At 44.1% G+C, this 18,039-nt stretch overlaps 1 protein-coding gene across 1 annotated transcript in view; it reads left to right on the top strand.

Moving 5' to 3' along the window:
* The window catches only part of cacna1bb (calcium voltage-gated channel subunit alpha1 Bb), a 214,443-nt gene that overhangs the window by 78,133 nt on the left and 118,271 nt on the right, over positions 1-18,039 (top strand). The window contains exons 4-6 of the mRNA XM_090227038.1: positions 3,229-3,320; positions 3,738-3,890; positions 5,458-5,645. Of these exons, the coding sequence (XP_090083164.1) occupies positions 3,229-3,320; positions 3,738-3,890; positions 5,458-5,645 (433 nt within the window). The remainder of the gene's footprint in view (positions 1-3,228; positions 3,321-3,737; positions 3,891-5,457; positions 5,646-18,039) is intronic.

Raw genomic sequence — 18,039 nt, 5'->3', positions numbered from 1 at the left:
TTGAGTCTTGGGGTACTCCCTTGGTGACAGGCAGTGGCTGAGACAGCAGATTTTCTGACTTTATACACTGCACTCTTTGAAAGAGGAAGTTAGCAAACCAGGTCAAAGACCCCTCAGATTCACACACCTCTTCGCCGATTAATACCTAAGGAAGTTAATGTCCGTGTGTCGTATCTGTTCTTGGAGTTCAAAAAAGTTAACCCAAAAAAGGTAGCAGTGTTATTAAGAGTCTTATTGAAATATTAAGTGAACGTTTTAAAGAAGTTCATCAAAAACCTCCAAATAACTTATCATTTACGATCTCAGAGCATTAATAAAACCTTCCAGAAAAAAGTTCAAGGAACCAGAGTACAATTTTCTCAGAACCTCCCTGAAACCTAAACATCAAAATTCCCTGAACAGTCGAAATGTTAATTTCTGTTCTCAGAACGTTTGAAGAACATTCTGTTTTTGCCGGTCAGGAAACATATGGTCCTGTTCCCACAACCAATGCGAAACCAAAAACGTACGTTCCCACAACTTCCAAGGAACCAAATGTGCTTGCTGGGCAGTCCATATACAGATGAATGCACTCTACAATATACACTGTGTTCTGCCATTGCTGCATATTTTTTGAAACTTTTTTTTTATATGTCATATCATATGAGAACAGCCCCAGTCCAAAGTTAGTGGCTTCAGTCCAAAGGTCCATACAGGTGAAAGCTCTCCACAATATATGCTTAAGAGTTCTGCCATATGCTATTTTTGGTATATTGATAAGGGGTGACTGCCACAGGATTGGGAAACATCACCAAGGACCCACAAGAGGAAATAAATGTGTGTGTGTCCATGCATTCATCAGTGTGTGTGTGTGTGCTCGTGTATGTGTGTGCATGTGTGTGCGTGTGTGTGTGTCTTTGTGTATTTGTCTGCCGTCTGACTGTGTGTGACTAATGGCCGATAGCATCATCCTCCATATTTCCTGTGGCATCGCCTGGCGCCCACATAGATATACTGTGGTGATGAGAAAGGGATATTAAAACCCACTCCTCTTCAGCTCCGAGCTGGCTGTCTGCCCCTCACACATAAAAACCATGCCCTCATGTCCCCATCACTCACACACACACACACACACACACACACACACACACACACACACACACACACACACACACACACACACACACACACACACACACACACACACACACACACACACACATTTCAGAGCTAAGTTTCATTGTTGATTCTGGCTGATCCATTATTACGATATCAAACCTATTAAATTCAATGATACATTAGAACATATTGTATATCATTAACCTGATTCTTACCGACCGTAACCTTTGTGCAGTACCTCACTTCTAGTGTCTTGTTTTGTCTTATGGTCAAAATGGAGTCATGTCGAGCACATATCTGGCGTCTCCTGCCTAGCCTGTGCTCATTATATTGTGACTTGACCTGTCTGTTACTGACACAGTTGTGTGAGGCCTCGCCGGGATCGCTCTGTCTCTATCTCTCGCTCACTCTTTTCCCGCGCTCTCTCTCTCTCCAACTTTCTTTCGTTCTCTCTCTCCCCCTCTCTATCTCCCTATCTCTCTCCTCTCTCACTCTGTCTGTCTCTTTCTCTCTCTGAGTACCCTGTGTGTGTGTGTGTGTGTGTGTGTGTGGCTGTGTGTGTGTCTGGCGCTGTGAGTCACACCACGTGTCTGTGCTGATGCAGAGTGTGCGGTGGACTCTATTGTCTGGGTCCTGTGGGCTCATAACTCACACATGCACCCATGTGCCCAGTCAGTGTGTGTGTGTGTGTGTGTGTGTGTGTGTGTGTGTGTGTGTGTGTGTGTGTGTGTGTGTGTGTGTGTGTGTGTGTGTGTGTGTGTGTGTGTGTGTGTGTGTGTTACTCTGACAGCTTAGCCCTGGACTGGAAGGTGTGCTCAGACACGTTGGCAGTGCAGTCCTCTGCGTTTATCAACAGAGGGAGCTGTAGCTACTTGCTCTGTTAGCTGTAGGTTTGATTCAGTATTTGATAGGATAATATTTGATATTAGATTAACACGGACATTGATTGTCTATGTGTCTGCGCGCGTGTGTGTCAGACCTGGGTTCAAATACATGTCTATTAAATACTTGTTTTTTGTGTATTTTGAGTATTTTCAAAAAATGTGGGTCAAAGCAACTACTTGAAGTATTTCAAATGCATGGGAGTGCAGGAGTATTTATTTGTATCTGTATTTGAGTATTTCCAAATACAGTATGAGTATTTTAAAATGTTTGCCAATACTTTCCAAGGGTATTTCCTTGTCTTTTCAAAAATAAAATGTCTAAATACTTATTCCAAATGTCTTTGAAAGTAATTAAAATACCCTAAATAGTATATGAACACAGGTCTTTGTGTGTGTGTGTGTGTGTGCGCCCGTGTGTGCGTGTGTGTGGATGCACAGTGGGGGTGTTGAGACAACTCTGTCACATGTAATGATGCATAATGCCTTTACCCTCCAACACTGCATGATCTCTCAACCCATAAAGCTACTCTACATCTCTCTCTCTTCTCCTCGATCCCTCATCCTCTCTATCCTCCCTCTATTTAGCTTAATTCATTACGTTGTTATTTATATTCATGCCCTATATCCTCTCCTCCTACTCCCTCTCTCCTCACAATAACACATATATATCTCCCTCTCTGTCCGCCTCTCCTTCTCTTCCTGTCCTTCCAATTCCCTCTGTCTGTCTGTCTGTCTGTCTGTCTGTCTGTCTGTCTGTCTGTCTGTCTGTCTGTCTGTCTGTCTGTCTGTCTGTCTGTCTGTCTGTCTGTCTGTCTGTCTGTCTGTCTGTCTGTCTGTCTGTCTCTCTCTCTCTCTCTCTCTCTGTCTCTCTCTCTCTCTCTCTCTTTCTCTCTCTCTCTCTCCAGCCCAGAGCGTGGGTTTCAGTGGGTTTTAGTGCAGCACTTAATTGTCTCCCCTCCATGTGCTTCTGCTTCTAATGCGGCCTGATGCAGCCTTCCAGCTGTGGCTCTGAAGCTGACGTTCACCCACAATGACCTGCTGCTCGCTGCTCCACTGGGAACATATATTGAGAGAGAGAAAGAAAGGGGGAATCAGGCGGATTAAAATTCGATAGCACATGTAATCAAACAGTATTTATTATGCTATAGGCTGTGTCTTAGGTTCTGAATATGGCCCTGAGTAGACATGCGTCTTCTGAATGCACTCACCTGACTCTCCTTCCGTTGTCTTGTGTGTGCCTGAACAGGATCCTGGCTACGGTAGGGTCAGACTTTGACCTGAGGACTCTGCGGGCAGTGAGAGTACTCAGACCTCTCAAACTGGTGTCTGGCATCCCCAGTAAGTCACTGACATCAACAACAGGTCAAAGGTTGCTCATTGTGCACCATAACTTTATTGTAGCATGAATGAAAGATTCAAGATTTTTTATACAGATCATTCGCTTTTCAAAACACAAACACAAACGGACTAAACAAATAACATATCTTATTGTATCTTACATGGACCAAATACCAATGGCGACCCCTCTCTCCATTCCCCCTCCAACTCTCCCCCTCCCCCTTCCACTTCTTTCCCTACCCCCTCCGCTTCTTTCCCTACCACCTCCACCTCTCTCCCCACCCCCTCCAACTCTCTCCCTCCCCCTTCCACCTCTCTCCCTACCCCCTGCACATCTCTCCCACCCCCCTCTACCTTTCTCCTTCCCCCTCCACCCCATCGACCTCTCTCTCTACCCCGGTCCATCTCTCTCTACAGGTCTTCAGGTGGTATTGAAGTCTATCATGAAGGCCATGGTGCCTCTGCTCCAGATAGGCATGCTGCTCTTCTTCGCCATACTCATGTTTGCCATCATCGGAGTGGAGTTCTACATGGGCAAGTTCCACTCCACTTGCTTCACTGTCGACACTGGTGAGTTTTGAATTGATTACGCATACATAGTACATACACACAGACACAGACACACCAGCACAGACACTACACAGACAAACACACACACCTACATATACACACACACACAGAGTACCAAGTTTTAGGCCTCGCTGGCTTGTTTACATGTTGATAGACTGATTCTGAGGGCGTGGAGGGTGAGTTGAGCATAGTGATGACAGCTGGCTGTCCCAGCTGGAGGTGTGTGTGTGTGTGTGTGTGTGTGTGTGTGCGTGTGCGTGCGTGTGCGTGCGTGCGTGCGTGTGTGTGTGTGTGTGTGTGTGTGTGTCAAGCATGTGAATCTTCAGCCGGTGTGCTGTTGCATTCAGCGCTGAGTGCACGGCGGTGTGTCATGTGTGTACAGTCGCTGGTGAATATCTATACACCCCTTGCACAGTCTTTACATTTTGCTGCCTTAAAATGACATCTCAGAAGGGAATAAATACTGATCTACACACCCTACTCCACATTTTCAAAGTTAAAGAAAAATAATAGAAAATGTTCCAAATTAACAAAAAATAAATAAAAAAAGATGTCTTGATTGTGTATGTCTTCACACCCCAGAGTTAACGCTTGGTAGAAGCACCTTCGGCAGCCATTACAGCTGTGTATCATTTTCAATAAGATTCTACAAAATCTTAGGGCAACATTTATCCATTGTTTTTGTAAAAAATAGCCCAAGCTCAGTACATTTGGATGGGAGTCATTGATGGACAGAAATATTTAAACCTTGTGTCTGATTTTCAAGCAAATTCCTGAGTGGTCCAGCCTCAGGAATGAAGCTGGACCACTAAGGAACACTCAACACCTCTTGGAAAGCTATTCTGGTGTGTCTTGAAGATGTTTGAAAATTGCTGTCCATCAATGTCTCTCAACCAAATTTACTGAGCTTGAGCAATTTTTGACAAAAACTATAAATATATGTTGCCCTAAAAGTTATGCAAAGTTGGTAGAATCTTATTCAATATGATTCACAGCTGTAATGGCTGCCAAAGGTACTTCCACCAGTTATTAACTCTGGGGTGGGAAGACATATGCAATCAAGACATCTTAATTTGGTATTTTTTATTTATTTGAAAAATATTCAAAACACTTTCTTTCAGTTTGGAAATGTGGAGTAGATTGTGAACATCCGTAAGGAATTTAATCCAATTGAATAGATGTGTGGATTATATTTTAACATAGAAAAATGTGCAAGGGCTGTGTAGACCTTCACTAGGCACTGTATGTGTATGTTGTATTTTAAGCTAATATAATTTTCCAGTGTGTATGTTTTAAATGTAATTACTAAGACTGTGACGGTCATGGAATTACGGATGATGGTTATTTGCCCAGTCAAATGCTCCCTCCCTCCCTCCCTCCCTCCCTCCCTCCCTCCCTCCCTCCCTCCCTCCCTCCCTCCCTCCCTCCCTCCCTCCCTCCCTCCCTCCCTCCCTCCCTCCCTCCCTCCCTCACCTACTCCCTCCCTCCCTCAATCCCTCCCCCCCTCCCCCCCACATACTCTCTCTCTCCCTCCCCCTCCCTCTACCATCTCATCTCCCCCATCCAGGTGAGCGTGCGGCAGCGTTCCCCTGTGGCACGGAGGCCCCATCCAGGATGTGTCCTAACGGTACAGAGTGTACAGAGTACTGGATCGGCCCCAACTACGGCATCACCAACTTTGACAACATCCTGTTCGCCGTGCTCACCGTCTTCCAGTGCATCACCATGGAGGGATGGGTGGACATCCTCTACAACGTGAGCACTCTCTCTTTCTTTCCCTCGCTCTACTTCTTTCTTTCTTCTCTCTCTCTCTTGTTCTCTCTCTTTCTCTCTCTCTCTTTTGCACTTTCTCCAACCACATATCACTTGCAGTATTCTTAACTCAAATATGAATAGGTTAGCAAAAATCCAGTAACTTCCTTAAAATTCCCCCCAAAATCCTGGTCAAAAGATTCCTTAGAATCAGACGGGGAATAAGCAGGAAATCCGGGAATCCTGTGAGTTTGGGGAAAGTTTTGTGAAATGTGCAACCCTACAGTGCACACACAACACTGTTTCACCTTTTCTTAACTTAAAGCTGACACATCACACACTTTCTTTCTATCTCTGTGTATTCTATCTGGTATGCAGTGAGCTGGAGCATGACAGTGTAGAGAAAGCATGAATGGAGAGAGCTACTGTAGGGGTTTGTTTTGTCAGTTTGGTTTCTACATGACTGAGTAGCAAACAGCACAGGGGATCTGGAGGGAGTGTACCTGTCTGCTGTGCCACTATGTGTGTATGTGCATAGATTGTTACACACACACACACACACACACACACACACACACACACACACACACACACACACACACCCTGGGTCCTGGCTCCACACTGTCTTGAGTTGGAAAGCTGAATTAGTTAAATGTGGTTTTGTCTAGACTGCGATTGCAAAATGCTGGTAACTTTCCAAAAAATGCTCAGGTTTTCCTTTTATTCCCTTCTGATTACCAGGGAACCTGGTCATTTTGGGGGGAGTTATCGGAATATTGCAGCCCTTGCCTAGACAGTTTGAATAAAGACCAGCTCGTGTTGGAGAACCAGGACTAGCAGATGGCAGTTTAGATTTCCCTCTGCTGCGTTCTGGCTTTTTCCTTTTTCGCCCCAAATCCTGGCACCTTGTCTATAGGTACGCTGAGGTGCCAACAATGTGTCAAGGATAGCAGCATATGCAACCCCCTACAACTTCCAGCACCAATACCTCCCCCTTTCCCTCGCTTTTAATCTCCATGCTCTTCCTCTTGTTCCTCTTCATAAAACCTCTCCGTTTGCCTGTTTTCTCATAATGCTAAGCAGCTCCACCTGTGTGGATCAACGTTGCAGCTGGACCAGATTCACCTGGCTTTTAGTGCACCTGTCACTTCCTAGCTCTCTCTCTCTTCCTCTCCCCTCAATTTCTTTCTCTCCTCTTTCTCTCTCCCTCCTTGTATTCCCCCTCTCTCTCCCCTTTATCTATCTCTTTCCTCCCTCTCCCCTTGCTCTCTATCTCTCTCGATTCAGTTTAATTCGAAGGGGCTTTATTGGCATGGGAAACAAAGCAAATGGAAAGCAAATGAAATAAACAATCAACAAAAGGGAGAAGGATCAAATTCAACAACATCAATAAAAGATTTGAAAAAGATGAAGACATTGAAAGTGTTATATTATTAGCTATGCACAGTGTTTTTATCAATGTGCAAATAGTTGTAGTACGAATAGTTGGGGAAGATAAATAAACAGATAAATATTGGTGATATTTACAATGTTGTTTGTGCTGCACTGGTTGCCCTTTTCTCATGGCAACGGGCTACACATCTTTATGCTGTGATGGCACAGCAGTATTTCTCCTAACAGATATGGGGTTTATTAATGTTTGATATGTTTTCAAATTCTTTGTGCGTCTGTGTGATTTGTGGGAGATATGTGTCTCTAATATGGTCATACATTTGGCAGGAGGTCAGGGAGTCGGTGCATAACTTGTCTTCTCTTGAGAGCCAGGTCTGCCTATGGCGACCTTTCTCAATAGCAAGGCTGTGCTCACCGAGTCTGTGCATAGTCAAGGATGTTCATAATTTGGGGTCAGTCACAGTGCTCAGGTGTTCTGCCACGGTGCGGTGTACTCTCTGTTAAAGGCCAGATAATGTTGCAACTTGCTCTGTTTATTTTTTGGTTGATTCTTTCCAGTGGCATACAGTTCTCTTTCATAATTTGTTTGGGTTTATTGTGTTGCTGTCCTGGGGTTCTGTTTGTGTTTGTGAACAATGCCCAAGAACCAGCTGGCTGAGGGGACTTTTCTCTCTGTAGATGAGGGCTTTGTGGTGGAATGTGTGGGCATCACTTCCTTCTAGGTGGTTGTAGAATTGAACAGCTCTTTTCTGGAGGTAGCAGGTTTAGTCTTAATTCTGCATGCATTATTTGAGGGTTTGCATTGTATATTTTTGCAGAATTCTGCATGTCTCAATTGGGCGTTTGTCCCATTTTGGGAATTCTTGGTTGGTGAGACCTCACAACCGTAGAGGGCAATGGGTTCTACAACTGATTGAAGTGTTTCCCTAATTGGGATGTTGAGTTTCATGTTCCTTTTGATGGCATAGACGGCCCGAGCTTGCCTTGTCTCTTAGATGGTTCACAGCTTTGTGGAAGTTACCTGTGGTGCATTCTTTGTGTGCTCTAGGGCAACGGTGTCTACTGTAGATGGAATTTGTATTTGTTGTCCTGGCAACTGGACCTTTTTTGGAAGAAAAATGATTTTGGTCTTAATTTCTATTGCTCACTCTCCCCTCTGTCTCTTATTGGCCTCGTACACAGTTTAGCAGATGTTATAGCGGATGCAGTGAAATGCTTATGCAGAAAAATGTCAAACAAGTACACAAATATTTATAATGTAAAAAAGAAAAGAAAGTAAGAATGTTGGGTTGAATCCAATTAACAACCCAAATAGCGCTGTAACAGTAATCATAATGCAATATATACATATGTACAGGGCATTCAGAAAGTATTCAGACCCCTTCCCTTTTTCCATATTTTGTTACGTTACAGCCTTATTCTAAAATTGATTAAATAAAACACTTTCCTCATCAATCTACACGCAATACCACATAATGACAAAGCGAAAACAGTTTTTTGGAAATATTTATACATTTTATAAAAAATATCGAACATAAATACCTGATTTACATAAGTATTCAGACCCTTTTTCTATGAGACTCGAAATTTAGCTCATCCTGTTTCCTGTTTCTATACATATGTACACCGGATTAATTTACACAAGATATAAGAATGATATGTACAGCAGTAGATATATTAAAGTGAGCTATGCCAAGAATACAGTATATAAATAAATATGTTTTGTGTATAAAGTGTCATTAAAAAACAAAGTACAGTAGTATACATTTTAGAATGAGCTACAGTACCAGCCAAAAGTTTGGACACATCTACTCATTCAAGGGTTTTTCTTTATTTTCACTATTTTCTACTTTGTATAATAATAATGAAGACATCAAAACTATGAAATAACACGTATGAAATCATGTAGGAACCAAAAAAGTTTTAAACGAATCAAAATATATTTGAGATTTGAGATTCTTCAAAGTAGCCACCCTTTGCCTTGATGACTGCTTGGCACACTCTTGGCATTCTCTCAACCAGCTTCATGAGTGAAAGGCCTTGTTAAAAATGTATTTGTGGAATTTCTTTCCTTAATGTGTTTGAGCCAATCAGTTGTGTTGTGATAAGGTAGCGGTGGTATACAGGTGCTAACTTTATTTAACTTTAAGTCCATATTATTGCAAGAACAGCTCAAATAAACGAAGAGAAATGTCAGTCCATCATTACTTTAAGACATGAATGTTAGTCATTGCGGAAAATGTCAAGAACTTTGAAAGTTTCTTCAAATGCAGTCGCAAAAACCATCAAGCGCTATGATGAAACTAGCTCTCATGAGGACCGCCACAGGAAAGGAAGACCCAGAGTCACCTCTGCTGCAGAGGACAAGTTCATTAGAGCCTCAGAAATTGCAGCCCAAATAAATGCTTCAAGGAGTTCAAATAACAGACACATCTCAACATCAACTGTTCAGAGGAGACTGTGAATCAGGCCTTCATGGTCGAATTGCTGCTAAGAAACCAATACTAAAGGATACCAATAAGAAGAGCTTGCTTGGGCCAAAAAACACGAGCAATGGAAGAAACATGAGGTGGAAATCTGTCGTTTGTTCTGACGAGTCCAAATTTGAGATTTTTGGTTCCAACCGTCGTGTCTTTGTGAGACGCAGAGTAGGTGAATGGATGATCTCCGCATGTGTGGTTCCCATCGTGAAGCGTGAAGGAGGAGGTGTGATGGTGTGGGGGTGCTTTGCTTGTGACACTGTCTGTGATTTATTTAGAACTCAAGGCACACTTAACCAGCATGGCTACCACAGCATTCTGCAGAAATACGCCATCCATCTGGTTTGCGCTTAGTGGGACTATCATTTGTTTTTCAACAAGACAATGACCCAAAACATACAAGGCTGTGTAAGGGCTATTAGACCAAAAAAGAGAGTGATGGAGTGCTGTATCAGATGACCTGGCCTCCACAATCACCTGACCTCAACCCAATTGAGATGGTTTGGGATGAGTTGGACTGCAGAGTGAAGGAAAAGCAGCCAACAAGTGCTCAGCATATGTGGGAACTCCTTCAAGACTGTTGGAAAGGTATTCCTGGTTAAGCTGGTTGAGATGCTGCCAAGAGTGTGCAATGCTGTCATCAGTGGAAAGGTTGGCTTCTTTGAAGAATCTAAGATCTAAAATCTATTTTGATTTGTTTAACACTTTTTTGGTTACTACATGATTCCATATGTGTTATTTTAGAGTTTTGATGTCTTCATTATTATTTTACAATGTAGAAAATAGTACAAATAAAGAAAAACCCTTAAATGAGTAGTGTCCGAACTTTTGACTGGTACAGTATGTCGGGAATACAGTATTTAAAGTCTTCAGTGGTTCAATGACATGGTACAGCAGCGTTGGCTGTGTGCTTGAATATGAGAATGTGTTTGTGTGAGTGTGTGTGTGTTTGTGAGTATGAGGTGTTTGTTTCCTAGCTTGTGTGTGTATGTTTGGTATGAGTGAGTGATTGTGCATCACCTGGTAGACGGCTAGTGATGGCTGTGACATGGCCTGGTGATAGAAGCTGTTCAACAGTCTGATGGCCTGGTGATAGAAGCTGTTCAACAGTCTGATGGCCTGGTAATAGAAGCTGTTTTTTAGTCTCTCTATTTTGGCACTGATGCACTTGTACTGTCTCCATCTGCCAGACGATAGCCGATTGTATGTGGGTTGGGGGACTTGGGTGGCTTGGGTGACTGAGATCCTTAAGGATTTTCTTGGCCTTTCTTTGACACCGAGTGCTGGAAATGTCCTGGAAGACAGGCAGCGTGCCCCCGATGATGTGTTGCGTTGACCGCACCACCCTCTGGAGAGCCATGCGGTTAAGGGTGGTGCAGTTACCATACCAGGCGGGGATGCAGCCCTACAGAATGCTCACAATGGTGCATCTGTAGAGGTATGTGAGGGTCTTATGCAGAATTCTTTCAGCCGCCTGAGGTTGTAGAGGTGCTGTTGTGCCTTCTTCACCATGGTGTCGGTGTGGTGAGACCATATCAGGTCCTCAGTGATGTGCATGCTGAGGAACATGAAGCCTTTGACCATATCCACTGCGGCCCCATTGATGAGGATGGGGGCGTGCTACCTCTTCCGTCTCATGTAGTCCACAATCAGCTCCTTCGTTTTGTTGACATTGAGAGAGAAGTTATTTTCCTGGCACCACTCCGCCAGGGCACTAACCTCCTCCCTGTAGGCTGTCTGGTTGTTGTTGGTAATCAGGCCTACCACTGTCGTGACATCAGCAAACTTGATGATTGAGTTGGAGTTGTGCATGGCCACACATTCATGGGTGAACAGGGAGTACAGGAGGGGGCTTAGCACTTACCCCTGGGGTGCCCCAGTGTTGTTTCCAACCCTCACCACCTGGGGTCGGCTCGTCAGGAAATCTAGGACACAGTTGCACAGGGTTTTGTATCCGCCTCAGAATGGAGAATAACAATGTAGTATTTCTCTCGTGAGTAGGGCAAGAGATGTGTTTGTGGAATTTTGGGAGAATTTTCCTAAAATGTCCTTTGTTAAAGTCCCCGGCTACAACGAATGCGGCCTCGGGATATGCTTTTTCTAATTTGCATTTGGGATCACATGAGAATTGTAAAGCAGGCATCTTAACAGATGGTTTTGACACCTTGCTTATGTCTTGGTCACACATCCAGCATCTGAGTCAGTCCCAGTGACACTTCACACCAAGTGCATTGTGTGGAGGCTGGATGTATCTCTCTGTGTGTGTGTGTGTGTGTGTGTGTGTGTGTGTGTGTGTACTTAGTATGGATGTAGGGGGAGGAACATTACAGTGACATAATGAAATAAGAGCAAAAACCCCACTCCATTCTGTACATTGCTTGTTCTCGTAACCCAGCGTTAACCTTGTCGATTTATGGCTGTTTGTCCTTTCCACGGGAACGCTGCTCTGCTTAATAGTGCAATGAGCGCTACTCTGTCCCTCGACCCCCTACCCCCTTCCCTCTCCTCAGCCCCAGGCAGCTGATGTTGTGGAATGGAGTGTTTCTGTGCTATCCCGAGCCCAGAGCGGGGATGATCAGGAAGTGACTTAGCCCAGGCAGAGAGAGAGAGAGAGAGAGAGAGAGAGAGAGAGAGAGAGAGAGAGAGAGAGAGAGAGGGGGGGGGGGGGAGAGGAGAGAGAGAGAGAGAGAGAGAGAGAGAGAGAGAGAGAGAGAGAGAGGGGGGGGAGAGAGGGAGGAAGGGAGAGAAGGAGAGAGAGAGATTCGCTGCATGCTATTGAGGAAAATAATCGTCTTTTCAAATCCACGTGTGTTTGACAGCAGCTGATGATCATCTGATATTGACGAGATGCGGCGACGCGCTGTACCAAACTTAACGATTGGAGGCACCCTATTTCCTATGTAGTGCACTACTTTTGACCAGAGCCGTATGGGCCCTGATTAAAAGTAGTGTGCACTATATAAGGAAAAGGTTGCCATTTGGGATGCATCCCTAGTCAGGCTAGATGCTGCTGTTCTAGTGAGCGGGGGTGGTTCCCAGCATTAATAATGTGGCAATCTTAATTTCATGCCAGTTGATTTTAATACTCGCTCTCTTTTATTTTTCTCTGTCTCTCTATCTCACTCTCTCTCTCTCTATCTCTCACTCCCTCTCTTCTGGCAACCTAACGACTGCTGGCTAACTAGAACCATCTCTAATCACCTCTGCTGTGTCATGTTTTACTTTATGTCCCCCATAATCCTCCTTGGCACAGTGGTCACATGCCGACCGCATGATGTACAGAGGACTGTATCTCCCTTGAACTGATGGCAGCTTTGTCTGAATGTAGTGTGATCTAGCTTTGAATAAAAGCCTCTGGTAAATGGCATAAAGTAAGTAGACTTGTTCAAGCCAGAATAGTGCAGGAGCCCATCTCACCTGTTTCTGTAGCATGAGGCAGCTAAATGTACATCCCCTGGAGAGGATGCTAGTCTATTGTAGGGCCTTACCCACAATCCATCTCCTTAATGCTGATTGCTAAACATTCAGTAAATCATTCTCTTTCTCTACCCCTCTGTCACTCATTGTGTTTCTCTCTGTATATTTCTCTCTCTGTTTCTTGCTGACTGCTGCTCTGATCCCAGGCTGCTTCCCAAATGGCACCATATTCCTTATGTAGTGCACCACTTTTGACGAGAGCTGTATGGGCCCTGATTAAAAGTAGTGTGCACTATATAAGGAAAAGGTTGCCATTTGGGACGCATCCCCAGTCAGGCTAGATGCTGCTGTTCTAGTGAGCGGGGGTGGTTCCCAACATTAATAATGTGGCAATCTTCATTTCATGCCAGTTGATTTTAATATGCTCTCTCTCTCTCTCTCTCTCTCTCCTGGCAACCTAACGACTGCCGACTAACTAGAACCATCTCTAATCACCTCTGCTGTGTCATGTTTTACTTTATGTCCCCCATAATCCTCCTTGGCACAGTGGTCACATGCCGACCGCATGATGTACAGAGGACTTTATCTCCCTTGAACTGATGGCAGCTTTGTCTGAATGTAGTGTGATCTAGCTTTGAATAAAAGCCTCTGGTAAATGGCATAAAGTAAGTAGACTTGTTCAAGCCAGAATAGTGCAGGAGCCCATCTCGCCAGTTTCTGTAGCATGAGGCAGCTAAATGTACATCCCCTGGACAGGATGCTTGCCTATTGCAGGGCCTTACCCACAATCCATCTCCTTAATGCTGAGTGCCAAGCAGAGAGGAATCAAGTCCCATTTCTAGAGTCTTTGGTAGGACTTGACCAGGGGAATAAAACCCCAAACCTTCCAATCGCAGGACGGACACTCTAACTACAAGGCCACCGAGCTGGTGGTAAATGGCATGTGTAGCTTTATTGGCAACATGTAATGGGGTTAGGGCCCCAATTAGTAGACTGGTCGATTGTTTGGTCGTTCGGCTGTTGGTCGCCGGAGATTGTTTTAGCAAATATATATATGCGGCCATCTCAGTGAACTAATCCATTGCAGAGGCCTAGACTAAAAGCCAATTTTTGCTTGATTTGAAAAGGTGGTCGGAGTCTCCATATGGAGGGTGTGACACAATTGTGGAGCCTCTAGAGGCATGCAGAGGCGAATTCGAGTTCCGTACCACATCGTCATGCGCCTCCCAAGTTTTGTAACAATGCAGAGGGCTCTGTATATCTCCGTATTGACATGATTCGTTGACGGTAGCCGGGGGTGGTACACCCTGTATAAATACAAACTCACTTCCTTGACAACAGATCTGCACTGCTCCGCGAAGTGCAAGAAGTATGAATGTCCTGACGTCTGTTGAGGCCGTATCACCGTAAATGCTACATGGCCAATGCAAACATCAGATTGACCATGCAACCAGATGCACAATGCACTTCTCACTCCAGAATGCACTTTCCGCCAATTTGTGCAGATTCTGTGTTTCATAACTTCTTCGTGTGAATTGTTTGCATTTAATTGTTAGTGTCGATCAATTCCCCGTAACATATATCACCAGTAGTACATTTACCGTTAATTCCTATGATTTCTAATCTACAATGTTTGTTACTTTGGTTATGGTCACCTATTTTAATGCATTCTATATTATTCCAGCCTTCCTGTTCACATTGTCAGAGTGGACACATTGTTTGCAGAGTTCACAACCTTAGAATAGCAGTGAAGACATTAAAACTATGAAATAACACGTGTTGAATCATGTAGTAAAGAAACAAGTGTTAAACAAATCCAAATATATTTTATATTTAATTTTCTTCAAAGTAGCCATCCTTTACCTTGATGACAGCTTTGCACACTCTTAGCATTTTATCAACCAGCTTCATGAGGTAGTCACCTGGAATGCATTTCAGTTAACAGGTGTGCCTCCTTCAAGACTGTTGGAATAGTATTCCAGGTGAAGAGATTCCAGGCGAATAAAGAAAAACCCTGGAATGAGTAGGTGTGTCCAAACTTTTGACTGATACTGTATATTTACCCCAAAAATATATGGGGGGTTGGAAATGATGCAGACAATTACATTGATGGAAGTTACAATCTGTCTGCAATATTAAAACTGATCTACCCACAACAAAAAAGTAAATGTACATGGTGGTAGGTTGCCTGTGTGGTCCTCTTGTGGTCATTGTACCCCCTTTAAGGTTTAATGTGTATTTTTGTTTGGTTACAGTTGTCTTTGTGGTCCTAGTTTCATGGCCACAGTATTCTTTGTGGTCCTAGTTTCATGGCCACAGTATTCTTTGTGGTCCTAATTTCATGGTCACAGTATTCTTTGTGGTCCTAGTTTCATGGCCACAGTATTCTTTGTGGTCCTAATGTCATGGCCACAGTATTCTTTGTGGTCCTAATTTCATGGCCACAGTATTCTTTGTGGTCCTAATTTCATGGCCACAGTATTCTTTGTGGTCCTAATTTCATGGTCACAGTATTCTTTGTGGTCCTAATTTCATGGTCACAGTCATGGTTGTGCTTCACATTTTATGGTCATATTAGTGGTTGTGGGTCCTAGTTTCACCATCACTGTAGTCCTTGTGGTTCTAGTTCCATGGTCACAGTAGTCTTTGTTGTCTCTCGCCTCATTAGAGCCATCTGAGTCACTGTAGTCTGGGCGCACCTTGACCCCATCGCAATGGTATCCTGTACTGTCACAACCATCACAGAGAGGAGGGGCAAACGGGTGGTGCCGAGTGAGAGGGGCCACAGAGAGGGGCCACGTTGTTTCTGTTGTCAGTGAATCATCCCTTTTTGGTTGTGGCTAATTGGAGCGGCAGTAAAACACGATGGGAGTGGAGGAGACTGTGTGTGTGTCTGTGTGTTTGACTGTCTGTGTGTGTGTGTGTGTGTGTGTGTGTGTGTGTGTGTGTGTGTGTGTGTGTGTGTGTGTGTGTGTGTGTGTGTGTGTGTGTGTGTGAGAGACTGTGTGTGTGTGTGAGACTGTGTGTGTGGGACTGTGTGTGTCTTCTATCGAGACAGACGGTTACACTGTGTGCAGGGAGGCAAAGAGGAAGAGAGAAAGACAGAGGGAGAGGCAAGGACAGGGAGTGTGTAGAGGAGTTAAATATGGGTGATAGAGAGAGAGATTGAGAGAGATGTAGTTTCTTCCTGTTTTACACTAATAACATTCCAGAGTTCATCTCATGAACAAAACCAAGTTGATTACCACGAGAGTAGTGCACTTCACGTCCTCTACAACCGTAAAGAAAATGGCTTTCCTTTTCTGAATCCTCTCAAGGTCCTTTCTCCTTTTGTTTCCCCCGGTGTTCACCACAGTTTGTACCTCGTTCTCCCTGTGTCTGCACTCTCAAAAGAGCTCCAGAATTGATTCCAAGTGCCTAGGCTGGTCCTGGTGTGTTAATCTTTTACCAAGTGTCTGGCACGCTGGCCTTTTTGCAGATCAGTGTGTATGCGTGCGGGCGTGTGAGTGGATGCACTGTAAACCGAGCGTAGGAGTGGATTACTATGTAATGGCATGATGCGTGACACCAAATAATAGTGCTATTATTTTTTACATTTCAAACAATGACTTTGATGTTCTGGTAGCAGTTTTCATGATAGTGATCCATGTCAATGCAAAATGTGTATATTATCCCATATGGATAATGATTCATCAAAGCGTGTTCTTGTTAGTATGCCCATTGCTCTAGCTGACAGGGGAAGTTATTACGGTTTTTTATTATCAGGATAACTAGGATTAATATTATAACAATCTCTCGTGGACAGACGACCTAAAATGAATGGTACTGTGACATCTGTCAAACGACTGTGGGATGCAACGACTAGCAAGAAACTAGTTGTTCCGGTGCTAACGCTTTTCATCATTGTCTATTTTAACGAATCAGGATTTAGTAGGCGTGCGCACCTTTCGGAAATCAGAAGGGGAGGGAACACTTGGCCATAGACTTGCCAGAAACTTGCGGAGGGAGGGGGTGGAGCTGCCGTACAGCTTCCGCTCCTCGTTCCAGTATATTTTCTCATACATTTCCCCCTAGATCCTAATTGAGTATCTGAAGCAATTGTGCACTATTTTAGTTTTGGGTTTCCAGATTAATATAATAGTAACATATTTCATTTAGCATAAGCTTTTATCCAAAATACAGTAGTATATGCATATATTATGCCAGCAGCATACCACCCTACATACCACTGCTTCTGAAGCTAAGCAGGGTTGGTCCTGGTCAGTCCCTGGATGAGAGACCAGATGCTGCTGGAAGTGGTGTTGGATGTCCAGTAGGAGCACTCTTTCCTCTCATCAAAAAAATATCCCAATGCCCCAGGGCAGTGATTGGGGACACTGCCCTGTGTAGGGTGCTGTCTTTCGGATGGGACGTTAAACGGGTGTCCTGACTCTCTGAGGTCATTAAAGATCCCATGGCACCTATCGTAAGAGTAGGGTTGTTAACCCCGGTGTCCTGGCTAAATTCCCAATCTGGCCCTCAAACCGTCCCCTAATAATAATCCTCATCCTCATAGCTCATTCATCCCCCTCCTCTCCCCTGTAACTATTCCCCAGGTCGTTGCTGAAAATGAGAATGTGTTCTCAGTCAACTTACCTGGTAAAATAACAGATAAATAAAAATAAAAATACATATTTTTTGTATAGATGGCCCCAGCAGGAGTTGAACCCATAATCCTGGCATTGCAAGCCACACTATGCCTTACCAACTGAGTCACCCAGGACCACTGCTTGCTTGTGTATCTTGCATATTCCTGACGCACACGTTGGTATGTACATTCTGACAGTTTAAATTACCTTGCTCAAGGCACAAGACTACATCAGCCTGTCTCGCTAACCTGTAGCTAGCATTAGTCACCCTAATAGCCTTGACCACATGCCCAGAATCTCTCCTCTCTCTCTCTCCTCTCTCTCCCCTCACCTCTCTCTCTCTCTCTCTCTCTCTCTCTTTCTGTCTCAGCATTTAGAGTGGTTTCATCTCACTGCATGGCTTATCTCTCTGTCACCTGGAGCAGAGGAAGCTCATTATGATTGCCTTATCCATATGAATCACACACGCACACCACCACC

Source organism: Oncorhynchus mykiss, chromosome 29 (genome assembly GCF_057628025.1).
Source record: "Oncorhynchus mykiss isolate SJ-2025 chromosome 29, ASM5762802v1, whole genome shotgun sequence".
Taxonomy (NCBI): Eukaryota; Metazoa; Chordata; class Actinopteri; order Salmoniformes; family Salmonidae; genus Oncorhynchus; species Oncorhynchus mykiss.
The sequence above is the reverse complement of the archived record's forward strand: the minus strand, read 5'-3'. Positions and strand labels throughout refer to the sequence as shown.